At 36.2% G+C, this 19,683-nt stretch overlaps 1 protein-coding gene across 6 annotated transcripts in view; it reads left to right on the top strand.

The window, feature by feature from the left end:
• Window positions 1-19,683, top strand: part of pde5ab (phosphodiesterase 5A, cGMP-specific, b) — a 36,752-nt gene that overhangs the window by 14,613 nt on the left and 2,456 nt on the right. For 4 of the 6 annotated variants that reach the window (XM_058395020.1, XM_058395019.1, XM_058395021.1 and 1 more), the window contains exons 3-18: window positions 919-1,008; window positions 1,106-1,177; window positions 1,303-1,392; window positions 1,523-1,660; window positions 4,346-4,413; window positions 7,895-8,012; window positions 8,213-8,297; window positions 9,924-10,099; window positions 10,927-10,986; window positions 11,797-11,943; window positions 15,109-15,234; window positions 15,695-15,789; window positions 15,958-16,045; window positions 16,909-17,009; window positions 17,441-17,518; window positions 17,600-17,663. In XM_058395020.1, coding sequence (XP_058251003.1) covers window positions 919-1,008; window positions 1,106-1,177; window positions 1,303-1,392; window positions 1,523-1,660; window positions 4,346-4,413; window positions 7,895-8,012; window positions 8,213-8,297; window positions 9,924-10,099; window positions 10,927-10,986; window positions 11,797-11,943; window positions 15,109-15,234; window positions 15,695-15,789; window positions 15,958-16,045; window positions 16,909-17,009; window positions 17,441-17,518; window positions 17,600-17,663 — 1,596 coding nt within the window. The remainder of the gene's footprint in view (window positions 1-918; window positions 1,009-1,105; window positions 1,178-1,302; window positions 1,393-1,522; window positions 1,661-4,345; window positions 4,414-7,894; window positions 8,013-8,212; window positions 8,298-9,923; window positions 10,100-10,926; window positions 10,987-11,796; window positions 11,944-15,108; window positions 15,235-15,694; window positions 15,790-15,957; window positions 16,046-16,908; window positions 17,010-17,440; window positions 17,519-17,599; window positions 17,664-19,683) is intronic. The other 2 variants (XM_058395017.1, XM_058395018.1) reach the window with 2 other exon arrangements.

Below are 19,683 nucleotides of genomic sequence, written 5' to 3'. Positions count from 1 at the left end.
CTGATATAGTTATGTTATGGAATATATTGCTTATAATACATAATGTGAGAACAACACACAGATTTAAGATTGCATAACGATTAAATTGCATATCTCTACTGTTTTTTTGTAACATATCAAGTGTCTGCTGATGACAGCTGATCTGCTTGTGGTATTGACTGGCCTTATTGTGTGTCATTTACGCTGTATGTCTGTCTTGTTATCTATGTTAGAGTGCCACCTGCTCTCTATTAACCTTTGACCCCTCTAAAGTCTCACTATATCTTACTACTCAAAACTGCTTTATTCAATTCCACAAGTTCCTCAAATGGTCTGTAATTGCTGTGTAAATGATCTTCCTAACTCCTAAATATATCCTGTGGTTATTATTACTGCAAACATATTGGCCTTTGGGTCTGAAAGCAAATGTGCACCGGGTATAATAGCGTTATAGATATCATGCTCTTGGAATAATATAAACATTATCTGTTGTGTTTACTTTTTACATTGGTAGTTACGCAAGCCAGTTGCTAGCCAACAGTTTAAATGAGCTCATAGCTGGTATTTTTAGGCATCCTTAATTTAGATAAATTGTGGCTCTATGCCAACAGCAAGTCTATGGAGAAATCATATGAGAGAGAGAGAGAGAGAGAGAGAGTACCTACTTTATTAATGTTAATTAGGGAGTTGTTTGTTGTTTGTCTGAGGAAGTCTGGCTTGCTAGCAGTAATCTTTTGCTTTAGAATTAAGATTGTGATTTGTATTGACAGGAAAGCTATATATATATATATATATATATATATATATGTGCAAGAGCAATATTTTAATGGAGTAATTTCTAAATGGTGTTTATGCAAGCCACCGAGCCAACTAATGTGCTTTGGACCTCTGGATTTTCACCAAAGTATTTAAAACATTTTTTTATTTTTTTATTTCTAGGATCCTCGATTTAATGCAGAGGTGGACCAGATAACCGGCTACAAGACACAGAGCATCCTGTGTATGCCCATAAAAAATCACAGAGATGAGGTGAGATCTAAAAAACCAAAGTAATAATAGTTGTTTTTGAGGTTTAAGTATTTCTTCCTGCTTAAATTGCTCATATAGTGAATCATTGTTTCCAAAGGTTGTTGGTGTGGCACAAGCAATCAATAAGAGGTGTGGAGAGAACAGCACCTTCACGGAACAAGATGAGAAGGTGAGAATAGTGTCTTGTGTTAAAAAGTGTGGATGGTTGCTTACTCAGTTAGTTGTAGTTTTCTGTAGTTATAAATGCCATTTAACCCCTGAATCCGTTCTTGTTATATTTTTATGCATGCACAGGACTTTTCCTCCTACTTGGCATTTTCTGGGATTGTCCTGCACAATGCACAACTCTATGAGACATCGCAACTTGAGAACAGAAGGAATCGGGTATTCATATTTTTACTTTTCTTTTTAAAACTCCGGATAATTTCGCCGAAATATTCTTTAAAAGGCAGTTTTTAAAGCATGTTTTGTTATGTTTTCACATATTTTATGTCCGACCCACGTTGCGGTTTAGGTGTTGTTAGATTTGGCCAGCCTTATTTTCGAAGAGCAACAGTCTTTGGAAGTCCTACTGAGGAAGATTGCAGCCACCATCTTGTCTTTCATGCAGGCTCAGGAATGCACTATATTCATTTCTGATGCTGAAACGTCGGTAAGTGCAAAAATTTACATTTTGTTTAAACTACATTTGTGGAGAATTGCTAATTGAGACAAATGAAGGTTTAAGTTCATAGTCATGTACAAATTCTTGTGCTACAGACAGGGTGCACAAGTTATAAGTAGCTCTTATTTAGTACAAAAAGTAGCCAAAGTAAGCAAGGGAAAAATAGTAAACTGTAAACAGTGTATGAAGTCATAAAGTGGCCTTGTGGGAGATATTGCACATACTCTGAATGTATTCTCACAGGTAAAAATAATGATATTCTTTAAGCAGTGTAAACACTGTATGCAGTCCAAAAAAAAAAAAAAAAAGCATCAAAGTGGGAAATATTGCACATACAGATACAAGAACAATCTGATATCAGTACAATCCATCCAGTCATTGTCATGTGATGGATGATAAAGTCAGTGCATGAAACATAGAGTGGGTTGTGCTAGTGCTCAAGAGTTGAACAGTTTTAACACGTACACTGACATTTTAGTCATGTAACTGTAAAGGCCTCTGCTGGCCTTTCTTGCTTCTTAAGCTTTAAGCCTTCAGCAAAAAATGCCTGCCTCTTACTGTAGCTGCACTGAAAATACATCTCATACAATTACACCGCTGATGAAATTACTTTATGACAATTACAGTGCAATAAAATAAAGTAACATTTTACACATGATTCATACTGATGTCAATTACCGGTATTAATAATGCATTTCAGGAAGAGAAATGACTAAATTGCTGGACTCTGGACTTACAGGACCAAATTTGGGCGTCTCTGCTCTAGATAATTTTAGATGCACAGCACTTTAAAACTGTGTCATTTTTGCACACACTCATCCTGATACAGTTCTTTTCTAATTAGTATTGTAATCTAATATTTACCAATATAGCATAATATTATTAAAAATTATTCAACATCTACTGGAAACGTTTCGACTGAATGAGTACCACATTCTGTTAATTATATTAATGTTACTGTCATCTGATGTTAGAAAGTATGCAAAATAACAACACACAGTTGAAAGGGGGGAAAAAATAGTGTCCAGTTCTGTTTCAATACGAGAGGCAGTGCTGAGTATTTGGGTTGACTAGAGTAAAGTGGCAGGCCAGTCTGTAAGCAACACTGGTTTCATTTATAGTAGAACCGCAAGCAGAAAACAGCCTGAATTACTTTCTTATTCTACACTGCCAAAGAAGCAATTACAACATAAATGCAAAAACACACACACACACACAGACAGTTGCTGCTATACAAAAACATGTAAAGATATTGTAAAAACATATGAAAAATTTAAAAGTCAAGCATTACATTAGAAATTTTTAAGGAAATCTCTGTTCAGAATACAGTAGGTTTACTCATGTAATTTACCTGCTACTTATGGAAAGCACTTTCAGCTTTGTATGTATGTTTTGTATAATATTTCTGAGCCAGAAACGGTCACAATACTCATCTTGACAAAAGCCTGGGTATTGCTAAGCATACCACAAATTGGAAAAAAAAAGTTTGTTTAGTCAAAGTTATTTGAAGTATTTTTCATGAAAACCACAGCAGACCTGAAACAGGTAATGTCTGTTAGTGGTTGTGGTTACAGACGTGATCTAAAGCCAGACTGGAAGGTTGGATTAGAAGACAGAGTTATCTAGATTTGGATGATAGAACATGATTTATTTTGTTTAGTGGGCTCAGCTTTTAAAATGATCGGTTCTGAAGGTTTAACAAAAAGAAACTGGACTTTTATTAGTTTGAACAGAAAGTTATAGTGTACTTATTTTCTTTTTACAAGGAAAGGTCTTGATGTTTATTAAATCAAGCAAGTCGAAGTGGAGGGCCACTTTTAGCAGGATATCTGATCAACGTTGACATTTTCCTTCCTCTGTGGGAGGTCTGTTTTCCTCAGTGGTGGTCTCCTGCAGTGTTGACCCACTTGCTGAGATGTGTGATGTGTGCATTGGTAGAAACCCACTTAAACTAATCAGACTGATGCACCCAAGCCCAAAAAGAGCTCTGTGGTTTGTCAGCTTGACACAGAGTTTTTGTAGGCCAATGATACAGTATCACTGTACAGTTTAAAAGAAGAAGGTCTAGCTTACATTTGGACATCTCATCGGACAGTGAGTTATAGCGAGTGTTATAGGTAGGGGTCAACATTTGCTAAAATGGAAACGTTCGAAAAAATGAATTAGCGTAGGTTACTTCCTCTTAAATTGAATCAGGATGGCACCCTGGTTTGTTTTATCCAGCCTTCATGGTCTCTTTGAATTTGGAAAAGGCAGCTTTTTAGAAGCAATTTCAGCTTTGCAGGCAAGTCCCTAAAAGGTAGTAACCCTGTGTCAAGGAATGTTGAAATAAACTCAACTTTTGGCAGAGCTGTTAGATAGTATATTACATTAGTTCCCTGTTTATTGTGGAGAGTCATTACAGGTTCTTCCGATACGCCTGCTTGACTAAAACCATTTGTCCATAGCCATGCTACAAAACCATTTAAATGTTGAAAGTGAGAAATTTGAACCCCTTATTTTTGTGGCTGCATAGATTCTATGGTAGATTTACACTGGTAGACACTAGAGCCTAATAGCATTAAAAGGAAAAAAAGCAACAGAGGGCAATGTCTTCCTATCTACAAGTTAACCCCAGATCACCTCAGCAAATAGTGCTGTTAATGAATTCTGTTTGTTCTTGATGTGTCACAGAATGGTTTCTCCAGTGTGTTCCACATGGAGTACGAGGAGCTAGCTGGATCTGTGGACTATCCTAACAGGTAAATAGTACATATAGTATGGTTGTTTCCTGATATTCCCAATACAGATAAAGATTAAGACAGAAATAGTTTATCCAGTAAGGCATTTTTCAGTCAGTCATTTAAAGAAAAAGTCATTAAATATCCAATAGCCAAATTCCTGCTAATGGCATGGTGTATGTCATAAAAAGGAAGATAACAATAAAGAGTATTATTTTCTTTTTATATAAAGCTTTTCATTTGCTACATATGCATACTGAAAAAGAAATTCAATAGGCTGCATAATAAAGTAGGCTATTTGGCATAAAATACTGTGTAAATATTACTATAAGTACTGCGTACATATTACCTGAGATGAAATTATCATCTGAGCTTGATTAAGCCAACACTTCCTCTTTTAAAAAAGTAATGTCCAATACAGCATGCTGTCCACCAAATATGATAATACTAATACTGCAAACATATATAGTGCACACATGCCAAACTCTCTGCCACCTTCAGGCAGGCTTTCCTCACTTCAATCAATTAGTTTGAATTAATCCACAAACACTGACATTAAGTTTTAATTAATGTACTTTTATGATGTTTTAATAAATTGAAAATGGAAACTTTAGGTCAGGGGTCTCCAACCTTTTTTCCTCTTAGAGCTACTTTGACAAAATGAAGTTAGCCAAGAGCTGTTCATGTTGTATTATAAGTAAGATTTAAGATTTACACAGCTTTGGCCGTAAACCAAACCAGCTGAATAAACTATTGTTGTGTGAACCTTAAAAAAATGTCAATGTCGAACAGGTATATTTGGCGAGTAGCATTAGCAGCATGTTAACTGTTGAGTTGACTAGACATGTCAGTTATTATTGTTAGATTTCCTTCATTCATATTGACTGCTGGCTTCAGCAAGACTGAAAAGACTCTTTTCGTATAAAATTGAACAACTTTGCTATGGAAGTTAGTTAATATTCATTTTGAAAGCAGAGACCTGAAATTGTATTGGACTTTATGTAATTAAATAATAGTAAGTAGTGACTTAGTAAATAGTTTAATTAACAGTTTCAGTTTCTCTTTGGGAATGTTATAAGAATGGATTTCAGTAACCCAATATATCACCCCATCCTTTATCCATGCATTTTTTTTTTTAGAAACCATGGGCACCATTGGTTTTAACCAAGAACCATGGTCTTGACATTTTTTACCTTTGTTTTACAGAAAATATTCTGCACAGAAACGTTTCATGACAGAGCGGTATTAGACTGGTTAAAGTACACGAGTTATTTCTAAGTGACTGTGACAGGTGCTTAATCAAATCTGTTTAGGCAAACCTGTCTCACTGGAAGGATTTTCTTTATTTTGGAAACCTTGTGAGGATTTTAGTGAAGAATGGAAAATGTTCATGCTCCCAAACTGCACGTTGATGACTGTTTTTTATGAAGGAACTCCATTAAAGCCACAAGTTTATTTTGACAGATATTACTCACACATGTGGCTAGTAATCCACCATGGGAAACAAACAGTTTAGTGATCATTTAGTAAGTCACGTAGTATAAAATCTCAAGTTGTTCCACGTTGAAAAGGAATAGAACCGTTTTTAGCGAAAACTTAATGACAGCAGAATACAAGGCTATTTTATCTGATACAGACAAAATAGGTTTTCGTTTAATGTTCTCATATCTCAAACATAACATTTCAGATTTCAAATGCATATTTGATTTGAGCTATTTATTTATTTATTTTGCACTGATAAAGAACAGATACAGTAGATATGAAAAGTCAGTGCAGAGTGCTCTTCAAGTCATATCGTAAGTGTTTGATAGGATTTAGCCCTGGGTTCTGACTGTGTCATTCAAAAATCATCTTTTGTTGACATTCCTCTGTTGACCTGGATCAGTGCTCTTCATCTTCAGCTGTGTAACTGAGCTGTCTGCAGGTTTATTGCCAAAATAGAGCTATCCATAATTCCCTTTCTCTTGACTAGAGCCCCAGTCCCAGCTGAAGTAGCCTGCATACCATGATGTTGCCACCACCATGCTTTACCATATGTATGGTGTTCTTTGGATGATAAGCTGCCTTGTTTTTGAATTTTTTTTCTGTATTTTATTATATTGTTATATTCTTCTATATTTGGTAATATTTTATATTTTTGTTATTCGATATATTTTTTTGTTATATTTTTGTACCCTAATTTGGGTATTTTAGTATTTTTGTTATATTCCTTCCTATATTATCTGTTACCTGTGTTTGTGGATACTGCTGGAAACTGTGAATTTCCCTTTGGGATGAATAAAGTATCTATCTATCTATCTATCTATCTATCTATCTATCTATCTATCTATCTATCTATCTATCTGTCTGTCTGTCTGTCTGTCTGTCTGTCTGTCTGTCTGTCTGTCTGTCTGTCTGTCTGTCTATCTATCTACCTATCTATCTATCTATCTATCTATCTATCTATCTATCTATCTATCTATCTATCTATCTATCTATCTATCTATCTATCTATCTTTTTGTTCCAAACATATCTTTTGGAAGACATTGGTTTCATTAAACCATTCCAGATGTTTTTGGCAAAAATGGATGTTTTTTAGCCAACTTAAAAATATGAGAGATTTTTGGCACATGCTGGGTGTTAGCAGTTCTTGCCAGATATTCATTTGGTGTTGCCGTAGGTCTTGCTGAATAGTCATCTTGTCTTTTTGTAAATTCCAGAAGGATGTCCTGTTCTTAGTGATATCACTGCTATGCCCATTTTCTCCATTTGCTGTTCATGGTGCTCCATGGTACATATAATGTTTTGGAAATTCTTTTGTACATAACTTTCCTGATCGGAAGTCATCCATTTTTCCAACATTTTTTTACTTGAATTTTGTTGGTTGATATATCCCAATAGATTTTAGATTTATCTTAGTTGTTTGCATCACAGAAACTTCTTGTAGGTACTTACACTGGGACTTCTTAGAGCATATGTGATTGCAAATATCTACATTTGCATCTATAATCATCTACAATCACCTTAGCGAGAAATGTTGAATCATACCTGGGTCAGCTTCCCTTTTACTATTTTTATTCTTTTAAACATGTTTTAAAAATGTTCCCAGTTAGAATGCTAAGCATATGAAAGAATGCTTGTGTCAAATCTACAGTTATTTTGAGAACCTTTGTATTGCTGATTGGAATGCTTCAGGGCAAATTTCTCATTATGAATTCCAGTAGCATAACAAGAACACATTCCATCCAGCTGCTTGCTTTTAGCTGCTGTAATTTCCTGACTACATCATTAATCAGGCTATTTTTTCACTAATCAAGCCTCTTCATGCCTTTCGAACGTGCATGGCATAAATGCATGTCTATTGTCAGAAATTGCAAGGATATAATTCTTGGCAGATCAGTATAGCTGTTTCAGTAAAGTATGTTTTAACAGGAGATCATTCTAACTGATATTGTACTCCACAGTGCTGTGTCAAAGTTGCAGAGTTGAAATCATTATGAAAATGTTCTTTTCCTACTACAGAGACAGTGATGCAAGTAAGATCAACTACATGTATGCTCAGTATGTGAAGAACACCATGGAGCCACTGAACATTCCTGATGTCACAAACCTGATGTCTGATCAGCGATTTCCTTGGAATGTGAGTAATCACTAGAAAAAGTACTCTGGAACCTGTTAGAAAAGGATGTTTCCATTCTGGGGTCAAGAATTTTCCCACAATTACAGAACTCTCATGAATCTCTTTTCTTCTTACTATTTGCTCCCATCTTAAAACTCATTTTATCTTGTGAGTCTAATTCACAGATTACTTAAAAATGAATGAATCACTTCTTGTTGCAGAGTGAAAACCCAGACTCCCCATCCTACCATGTGAAGAGTTTGTTGTGCACACCAATTAGGAATGGAAAGAAGGATAAAGTTATAGGTAAGTCTAATTTCTTTGGTCTTACGTAATCCATTTTTACACATCTGCTTAATGGACTCTGGTTACTAGGACTATTAATAATACAAATATATTTTATGCACAGTGCCTTGAGTGTTGTATGGTACAATTATGTCACACAATATGTCCTGTGAGAACCTTATGGCCGAGCCAAATTCAAGTACTAAAGTAATATAGATATTAAAACAGACGTCATCTCAAATGATTGTTACCTTCAGACCTCTACAGTATTTCTCTTGGTTTTTCAAGTGTCTTCAATGATTAACCAGCTTGAAAGACACTACCCTATTGTTGTGCATTAAATGAAACACATGGTCAGTTCTGAGCAATACAGCTCCTTTTATAAAGCTCTGAATAGATTTTAATAGCCATCATTTGCAATCATTTCCATTTCCTAGGAAATTCTATTTCCATAGCTGCCAGGCTGTGAAAGATCTGTCTACTGCATTCACTATGTTGCTTGATTGTCTAGTTACTCTGGTACCTGTTAAGTAGTGGGATATTTTAGGCAGCAAGTGAACAGACAGTTCTCTGAGTTGATGTGTTGGAAGCAGCAATATGAGCATTAGAAACGGATCATGGAGCAGTGTAGGACAGTGGCTTAGTCTGATAAATCACGTTTACTTTTACATCATGTCGACAGCCGGATGTATGTGTGTCACTTACCTGTGGAAGTGATGTCATCACGATGTACTAAGGGAAGAAGGGCACCGAGTTGGGTGTTAAGCTTCTCTGGGGCTTCTCCACATCGTATCTCTTCTAGATGTGGAAAAGACAGTGAAGGTGGACACATCAGAGAACAATATATGTTTTAGATTGTCTTCAGCACAACATTGTTGCTGCTGGCACCATTTAAACTGACATTTGGCACTGGCATCAGTGACCAAAGGTTTGGCTGTAGCAGCCCAACAATGAATATTGACCCTTTGGAGCTCCTGATGAACAGTTTTAGTGCAAGAGAGTCGAAGTGTGTTAATCATTAAGTGTATTATTGCTTTTATACCACACCAGTTTTTAAATAACAGCACACAATTGTAAATGTTTAAAGTTACATTTAATCTTGTGGAACATTTGCATGATATCACTTTAATGTTTATGACAGCCATAAACTCATTCACTCAGCAGCTTCTCCTTTTTTTTTGGAGTTAATGAAGAGAGCACATTTTATCCAGGAAATCCTCTGATCTGAAGGAAAACACCTCATACTGGAGTTTTCTTTCCATAAATCTTAAATGTACTTCTCCTTACAGACAGCTTCACTACACCAATTATTATGTTTCTCTTTTTTTTATAATGTTTTTTAATCCATTTAGTACATAGCTTTAGCCTTGGATCATTTAGTGCACCCAAACATACAAGTTCTTCTGAATGCGTTGCTACAAATGAAATAATAATATTCTAGAAATAGTGCATTAATATAAATATATTCTGGGAATTACAGTCGACACTGCAGTCAGTGTATAGAATACTAATCAGCACCTACTGACTAATTAGAGAATTGTGCTATAAATGTGTAATAAGGAGCATTTACTCTATTATTACCTGAAGGCACTTATCAATAAACATTGGATACAAAATATATATGTTTGTTTTATCATTCACACAAAGGTGTTTGCCAGCTGGTCAACAAGATGGATGAATCTACGGGTGAGGTGAAGGCCTTTAATCGGAACGATGAGCAGTTTCTCGAGGCTTTTGCTATCTTCTGTGGGCTCGGCATCCAGAATACTCAGATGTACGAGACTGTGGAGAGGGCCATGGCCAAGCAGGAAGTTACGCTTGAGGTTTGTGCAAATTTCATTATTATTTAGCGTTAAAAGAGGAACAAAAAATGAAAACATTTTAGAAGTGAAATCCAAAGGATGTACCAGAAAAGTGTTAAAGAGGAAATATTATAAATGAATCCTTACACTTATTTATTTATTTATTTATTTATTTATTTATGGAAAATTCATCTTAAAGCCTATTAATGAATAACAAATCATTTCATTTTTATAGAGAATACCACATCTTCCCACTGTGCACTAATCTAATCTGATCATATACTACCTTTCACACTCAGCTCAGATAATACTCTATCCCTCCTTCTCTTATTGCACTGCACTCTTCCTCTGATCCCTTCATTCTGGAGCTGTCAGAGTCAGAGGTACCCGGGTGACGAGCATTCGGCTGCAGCTGACAAAATGGCAGCGCTGAATTTCAGACCTTCCCCTTTCAGTCCCTCCATCACACTGTTCATCTCATCGTGTTTCTCTATTTACTAAATGATTCTTGCAGCAGCAAAAAAAAACATATCATGGTTGGCATCAACAGAGGAAGATCAGAGGAAGCTGTGTTATTTATACTTTGACAGTTTTGTCAGACTGAACTCATTATTCAGGATAGTCAAGGACAAACATGCTGTTACTCAAACGACAGCAGGTCCAGTGTCGTACAGTATATACTGTGAGGAGGGTTATGCTGAGTTATGAATCAGTTCTATAAATAGATAGCCTTTTTATGTAAATAATGTCAAATTAAATCGTACCTAAATCAAATTAAATCAGATAAAAGTAAATGAGGATATATGTGTGTGCGCTTCTGTGTGCATTGCTTTGTGTATATTTCTTAGGTTCTTTCTTATCATGCCTCCGCTGGGGAGGAGGAGACACGGGCGCTCGAGGTAACTGCGGTAAATTACAATTTATTTATTTTATTCATTTCCTTATAACATTTTCACTCATAGATTTTTAGAACTCATAGAACAGACCCAACAGCAAAACCTTAGCATTTATTCTTGAGAGACTTTCTAATAATTATCTTCACAGATTTATTCTAACATTAATAAGTAGCAAAGTATTGAAAGATCACTACTGTTTGAGAAAGAAATTTTCTGCATTTTCATAGCAAAGCCTCATTTCTGAGGTTAGCACTAGATTGTGTTCTGTGAGAAACTGCTGTAAATGAAATTTTATTAGCATTGTTTTCTGCTAGAGCAGCATTTGCTGTTTGCTACTGTTTTTACAGGAATATTGAACACGAGATGATCGGCTGTAGAACATTATAATCTTAAGCATCAACTTTATTTCAAATAAAATAGAGTAAATGTTAGTAGTCTTAATAGGAAATCACAAAATCTCTTGTTCTTTGAGAACTTAGATTTTGCTGTGAACATACACAATTATGACTCTAATTCTGACTGAGCTAACTGATTTCAATTAGGATTTTTGTAATTGACATATCCACAGGTCTCAAATATGGCTAATTCAATTCAGGGCTTGTGATAGAGTCGAGTCCTGTTCCTGGAATAGACATCAGCATGCTAGAGTAAAATGTCCATTAAAAGCAGCATGTGTACTTACACTAAACACATTTGCTGATTAATGCTTAATAAACAGAATTATTATCTATTTACAAAGGTGGTTTGTTCCTTATTCTTAAAAGCATACAGTTATGCAGTTGTGTTAATATGTCTCTTTGTGTATGTTTTTTTTGTCCAAAGACAGCCACTATTCCCTCAGCTCAGTCTCTGAGGCTACTAGACTTCAGCTTCAGTGACTTTGACCTGTCTGATGCTGAGACCACCCATGCCACTATTCGCATGTTTGTGGACCTCAAGCTTGTGCAGAATTTTCAGATGAAGTACAAGGTACATGACCATACAAATTCAACACTTTGCTAGTCATTCAGATATCAATGGCACATATCACAAGCACGTTAAATGATTCTGACATCCTGAAGATGTATTAAATTTTACTAAGGGAAACTAGCTTACCAGGCATTTTCCAGTGTTGAGCATATCAGATACAGAGTATTTTTTTGTGGTCAAGTATTAAAAGAATGCTGTCCATTCACTAAATGTCAGCCCTGCAAAATAACTGCTCTGGCTCAGAACAGAAAGTTCTCGCTAAATATAAAAACATAGCCGCCTCATTTAATTTAGTTCATCATTGCCAGATGAAGTCCATACCTCTGGCTATCTGAGCATAGGTACAGTAAAAATGGCTGTGTACATGGCTCTCTAGAACAAACTCCTTTTATGGCATTTGATGCCAGCAGAGGCGGCGTACAGATGGGGCACAAAGACAGGCTTTTTATTGATTTCCTAGGCAGTGCTTACTCTGAACTAGGTGAGTGAAAGCAGGCACTCTTTAACTACTCTGGCATAGAGTTCAGATTTATCACAAAAAACTCTGCCAGCTGTAACTGACCATCTTCCAAGAGCCAACACTCTCAAGGTACTGAATTCAACAGCAAGCAACTAACCAACTTTCTGTCTGGTTTTTTTTATACACTGCTCTTTAATTTTGGATTTTTTTTACCCCATTCTCTCTCTAACCTGGTAACCTGCCGATTCTCACCCACTAACCAGACATGTAATAGCCAGCCAACTGTATCTTTTCTGCCCTCTTCTGCCTACATGAGCTCACAGGCACATATGAGTATCACTTTGATTGATGTGATTTGCTTCTTTGGCTCCAAGGAAGGATGTGGCATTGTCAGGATACTACCTTATGATCTCATGGTGCTTTTAGGTCGTATGTGTTTACCAGTAGTGCAACAGTAAAATGCTCTTTTAGTATCTGTGGCACTGCATCTTGATTTTTATTCCTCAAACTAGGGCATGTCTCTTGTTTCTTAGTTTCTAGTTTCTTAATAAAAATTAAAATAGTACAATAAATGTAGGGAGTGTTGACTACAGAGGGGATATTGTTGAGTGATGGAAGGATGCGCCCTCCCTTTAGCATGGCTTTTCGAAACAGCAGGACTACATGGGTGGGTGAGATTCTGTCATAGATGCTGAAAAGCACTGGACAAGGTTAAGTTTGTGTGGTCTAAAACTCCTAACCCCATCTCTTCAGTGATGCATGGAGGTCTTGGGCAATGACTGGAGACTGGCAAACTAGGATGATGGCTCCTATTTATAAGAAAGAAGAACAACAAAAAGGAGAACCACACCTCTCAGCCACACAGGAGACTGGATAGGACACTTTGTTTGATAGTTGATCTTAGGATTCAGGAGAAACAGGGTAGGTCCTGTCAGTCCATCTTTGTGGATTTTGAGATGGCTTATGATCCTATAATTTGATATTTGTTGTGGGAGGCACTATGGGAGTATCTGGTTTGCTACTTTGTGAGATCTGGTCTCTCTCTTCAGTATTCTGAATTGTATTCATGTTTTTAGCAGGCAAAACCATTAAAGATGGTTATTGGACACAGGGGGAGTACTTTATCACTATTCTTGTATGTATTGTTCATGAATAGGATATCAAGCCCCAGACATGGTTAGGCTAAAGGCTAAATGGCTAAAGGTAAATTTACTACTATTTGCAGATGATGATGTCCTCTTGGCACCATCCAAAGAAGGTCTCTGAGGTGGCACACCTTGAACTTCCTGAATGTAATGTGGGTGGGAGAATCAGCATTTCCAAATTGTTCAGAGTTTTTAAACCAGTTATTTCATTAAAAAATAAAATAAAAAGCTGTCTGTGAGCTTTCTTGCAATATTACTCTCCAACAGAGTTTTTGATGGTATTCTTAGTCCATGACCTAGTGAACTAGAATCAATGTATTCATTGAAAGAGACTACAAAAGCACTTCTGTAAGTAGCTTTGGATAAGGTCATCTGCTAACTGCCACAAATGTAAATGTAGGTCTACCTTTTCTCTACCCTTCTTTGTAGTTTATATGAATAAAATATCAAGGCAAAGCCAAGGTTGGAGTGCTGTCCAGTATGGGAGAGAGACAAAATATAAAATCACATGTTATTTGCAGGTGATGTGCTCCTGGCTTCAGTGTACTTAAATGGCTTAATGCTAAATGCAGTATAGGTGGGAGGAGGCCATGGTTCTCTGAAAAGAGTAGAATGCTTTCTTCAGTTGAAGGGAGAGACCTTCTCCCTGCTAGAAATGTTGAAATATTATTCATGTGACGGTGTAAGAGAGGTTATGTTAAGGTGGTTTCAAAACTTTATAAAGGTGCCCTGTGTGGACCAGGGCAGACCAAGGACCAGCTGGAATGCTTAGACATCACATTTGGTGAAATGTCTAGTGGTCCCCAGGCGGAGCTGCAATCTGTGGTCAGGATTTGAGAACCCTTTACTACCATTATCTCATTGCCATCATGACTCCTGCCTGGAAAATAAAGGAATAAAGGAATATTTATTTTGCTATGAATCTAAGGCACAGCACAGAATGGTGTATATATCCAAACAACTATGCAGCTAGTCAGATATCTGTCAGTATTGAGATTCATGAAAAGTAAAATGATTATTAAATATTTAACTACTTTACAAGATAATTTAGTTGGATGCCTAATAAATGCACCATTCCCAGAGTAGAGCACAAGATACTTAAAGAATCACTGAAGACGGGTGTAAAAATGTAACCACAAAAGATCAACCCTTAAAACTTTCTAATCCTAGATTCTCTGTAGAAATAACACATTAAATTCTTATTAATAAACTCAGGATTTATTACCTAATGGCTGCTTTGTTTTCAAAATACTGTTTAATTCATACTAAAAGGAGTTGACCCAGTTTTTTTGGGTGAAATGCATCCATGCTTGTAATGCTTTGGCATTATTTTGCCCACTTTCTCTTATTTTCCGTAAGGGATAAGACAAGCACGTGATGCCATTTAATAATCTGATTTGCAATTTTCTTGACAATTGAATTATAATAACTAGAAAATTCAATTTGTCTTATTCCGTTAAGGATGTACAGATGATCCAAGATCTGCTGCCATAATTTTTTATTACTGACTATTTGTCTCTTGTGTCTGGGTCCTATCTGTTATTTCTTTCTTTTTTACAGAACCTGTGTCAGTGGATCCTGAGTGTGAAGAAGAACTACAGAAAGAATGTGGCCTACCATAACTGGCGGCATGCCTTCAACACGTCTCAGTGCATGTTTGCCATTCTCAAATCAGGGAGGTTACAGGTCAGTGCAGCTAACTGATGACCCAAACAAAAGGCCACGGGTAATTTCCTACTCAAGTTTAGTGTAGCATGAAACAAAGCATTTACTGTGGACGAAACGTATTAACAGTGTTTGTTTATGAATAGAAACGATGCAAATGCTAAAATGCTTGTTAGAGCTCGAGAAAAAAATACATACAATTCTATGAAATCTTATTATTATTTTTAATATATTTATTTTTTGTTACTTTTTATTTTAGCAAAACTATTTTTTATCATGTACAAGGATTATTAGCCTAATTATGTGGGCCTAATCAAAGTATGATACTAATCATGAACTGAGTTTACCGAATTTAGAAACCTCTCATGACTATAATAAACTGAATTTAGTCCTCAGGAATTTAGTCCCTGCTTCTCTATAGGAAAACATTCCTGATCTCATGACCAGGAAAAAAGTAATTCTTCTATTTTAAAACTGACAGAACAATCTGAATGATTTGGAGATCCTGGCCCTGATGATTGCAACTCTGTGTCACGATTTAGACCATAGAGGTGTCAACAACTCCTACATCAAGAGGTATGTTTGTGTTATTTTTTTTTGTTGGTGTCCAATTTATAAGAAGAAGTACAGACTGGAGAAAGGAATGAAAAAGACTTGTGAGTGTTCCCTGAATGGTTCACATGAAGGAAACAGCACACAAAAGAAAGAACAAGAAAGTACTCTTACTGTTCATTATGTCGATAGGAGTGACCATCCTCTAGCTCAGCTCTACTGCCACTCTATTATGGAGCACCACCACTTCGACCAGTGCCTCATGATCCTCAACAGTCCAGTAAGTAGAACTTGTTGTTAGAAAAAAAATGTATTATACAATACAATAACTTTACATTTATTTACTTATCAGATACATTTAATGCTCTACTGCTGTAGAAATAAGAACCCTGTCCATCATTGCTAAACATTTACTTTAGGTGTATCATAAAACATGTATTTTAAAAGTGAAAGGTGGGTGACGACTTAAAGGAAAAAACCGACATAAATGCTTCATATGCCTTGCTGGCGAGTCTTTAACAAAAGATATTTGCTTCAGTGAGTGTTTAGATGACAGTGGTGGAGAGTGCTGTTTAGCATGTCAGTCTAAAATCTCCCCTATGTTTCAATGTTGGGTTCAAATCTGGTGACAGTGAAGACCATAGAATATAAAATAATATCATTTCCATCCCCATGAGCCCTCATGGCCTGTGGAATCCCACTCCTATCAGAATGGAAATGTTTAATTATCCAAAAAGTTAACCATGTCAAAAAAAAATATCCCCCATAATAGAGACACCAAAGTATATATGGTCATTGTCATTCAAATAAATTATTTGGAAATGAAATCAATGCTGTCTTTTATTGCAAACAGTTTTACTTGGTTGTTGTTAGATTTGACCTCAGCATTCTTAACTATACAACTTGCTCTTGTGCGGAAACATAAATACGTTAATGGCTTATTGTTATAGACTTACTCAGGCAATTTCTCAGAGTTGTTGTGTTGGACCTTGCTTTGCTTAGGATTTAACAGTCTATAAAATGAATATAACAAGGTTCTATTAAGGTTAGGAATGAATGAAAGAAAGAGGGTCTTAAAAATGATTCTGTCAGTTCTGTGTTCCTGAATTTTGGCACTAATATTCATCCATTCTGCTTACTCAGGGCAGTCAAATCCTAAGCGGTCTTTCACTGGATGAGTATAAAACTACACTGAAGATGATTGAAAAAGCTATCTTGGCCACTGATCTGGCCCTCTACATGAAGTAGGTACCAGGCATCAGTTACAGCTGAGAGAATACAGAATTAAATCCTCATTTGTGGCCAACACAGTAGTTAAAAGCCATTTGCTTAATTACAGTAAATGTAATATACACTGTAAACGTAAAGGATTGAATATTAGAGACTGGGTCCTGTTTGTATCGAGTATAATTGTCATTATTGTACATTTTAAGTAGCCTGGTTTAGGACATAGCATATTGCATTCTGTAATAGAGGCTTCTGTTTAGCTGATACCGTACCAAAGCAATGGTACCTACACCACATGTTCTTTTTTCACTGTTGTAGTACATGGAAATATTTCTTTTCTGTTGCTCACTCTTCCAGCAATAAAGGGTATAAAATTTAGCTGTGGGGAGACAAGATATGAAATCACAGTTATTGTGCAATAACCAATGTTTTCTCTTTGTTACTTTAGGAAAAGAACTGAGTTTTTTGAACTAGCAAAGAACAACCAGTTTCATTGGGAGGATGATCATCACAGAGATTTGCTAAGGTGATTTGTGTGCACAACTATACACTACATATAGTCACATAACTGTAACATAAACAGAGGTGTTTTTTTTGTCCCCTGCAGGTCCATGCTAATGACTGCATGTGATATATCTGCTATTACCAAACCCTGGCCTGTACAAAAGAGGGTAAGAGTCAGTAAAGTTATGGCCACTGATTGTATAACCCTTTTTGTGTTTATATTTTACATTATCTTTCTCTTCCTTTCCTATCAGTACTCAGTCTGTTTGTATATCACTGTTTCGCAATTAGAAGCCAAGAATGCTCATAAGAAGAGCTTTGCTTCTGTCTACATTTACTCAAACCTGCACACACACGCACACACAAAACCTCTCTCTGATAGACAAGATTTTATGACCTCACAATGTGCATGGATATACACTTAACACTATGAGTACTGAGAGGTGAAGTGAATAACACTGATTATCTCCTCATCATGGCACCTGTTAGTGGGTGGGATATATTAGACAGCAAGTGAACATTTTGTCCTCAAAGTTGATGTGTTAGAAGCAGGAAAAATGGGCAAGCATAAGGATTTGAGCGAGTTTGACAAGGGCCAAATTGTGATGTCTAGACGACTGGATCAGAACATCTCCAAAACTGCAGCTCTTGTGGGGTGTTCCCGGTCTGCAGTGGTCAGTATCTATCAAAAGTGGTCCAAGGAAGGAACAGTGATAAACCGGCGACAGGGTCATGGGCATCCAAGGCTCAATGATGCATGGGGGAGTGGCTGGCCCATGTGGCTGGCCCGTGTGATCCGATCCAACAGACGAGCTACTGAAGAAGTTAATGCTGGTTCTGATAGAAAGGTATCAGAATACACAGTGCGTGATGGGTCAGGGCTGTTTTGGCAGCAGAAGGGCAGGTGGTCATAATGTTATGCCTGATCGGTGTACCTCAGACAGACAACCAGCAGGAACTGAGATAGAGATAGCTTAACAAAGATAGTTTATACAAAAATGTATATATTATACAGTATATAATAATATAGTGTATTATGTTTTACAGTATACAGCATGCTCTTTATTTTTATTTTATTAAAATAATTTCTATTTCATCTGGCAAATAGTCTAGGTAGAATTTAGCAGCCACCAATTAGACACTGCATATAAAACAGAATGCTGAAGAAGTCCAAATAGTATTTTCTTTCTTTTTTTCTTGCAAAGTGAAATGTCGTAGTCTTTCCTATTTGAATCTGAAATTTGTATACATAGAAGACAAATGATAAATTTCATGGCAGTTTAAAAATAATTTAATCATTCAAATTTATAATTTATATTGTACAATATGTAGAATTATATTCTGTAAGGCTGCTTTGTGACAATGTTCAGTCCCAAAACAAATAAAATTTGACAAAACAAAGACTCATCACAAACATGTTATGCAGCATTGACTTACAAACAGAATGTTATCATAATGTTTTATGAGCTGATCATGAAATTTACTGCTAGCTTAAAGTCAGCAGCTAGAACTGTGAGCCAAACAGTCTGAGCCCTTATGTGAACATGATGCTCTTATATTATTACTGCCTTATATCTGCTTCATATCATCTGACAGTAGCTAAAATACAAATTTGGACTAAACTGAGCAGATACATTTAGAATGAATCTAAATCAATGGGAATAATTTAGTCTGGACTCCTTTGACCATCTGAGAATAACAACATAAATAACACTGTGTATATAAGATCCCGTTTCGGGGGTTGAGTCTGTAAAAGAACAGCAACATACAGCTCTGGAAAAAAATAAGAGACCACTAACCAATCTCCAGATCTGAAACCTATTGAAAACCTCTGGAATGTCATCAAGAGGAAGATGATGGTCAAAAACCATCAAACTGAGCCGTTTGCTTTTTTGCAAAAAGAGTGGTATAAAGTTCCCCACCAGCAATGTGAAAAACTGGTGGAGAGCATGGAGCCGAAACACATGCAAATCAGGGTTATTCCACCAAATACTGATTTCTTAATGTTATTTAGCCAAAGCATTAACACAATTTGCTTACAAATTATTTGCATTTTGTTTTATTTGAGTTATTAAAGCTCTGCAGATACTGCATGATCTTGGGTTATTTTGATGTTGTAATTTCCTTTAAATATACACTCTAAATAACAATAGTTATATTCTGAATTTAGGAGAAATATTGTCAGCA

The sequence above is a fragment of the Hemibagrus wyckioides genome, linkage group LG07, assembly GCF_019097595.1.
Source record: "Hemibagrus wyckioides isolate EC202008001 linkage group LG07, SWU_Hwy_1.0, whole genome shotgun sequence".
Lineage (NCBI taxonomy): Eukaryota > Metazoa > Chordata > Actinopteri > Siluriformes > Bagridae > Hemibagrus > Hemibagrus wyckioides.
This window is presented reverse-complemented; position numbering and strand designations above follow the sequence as displayed.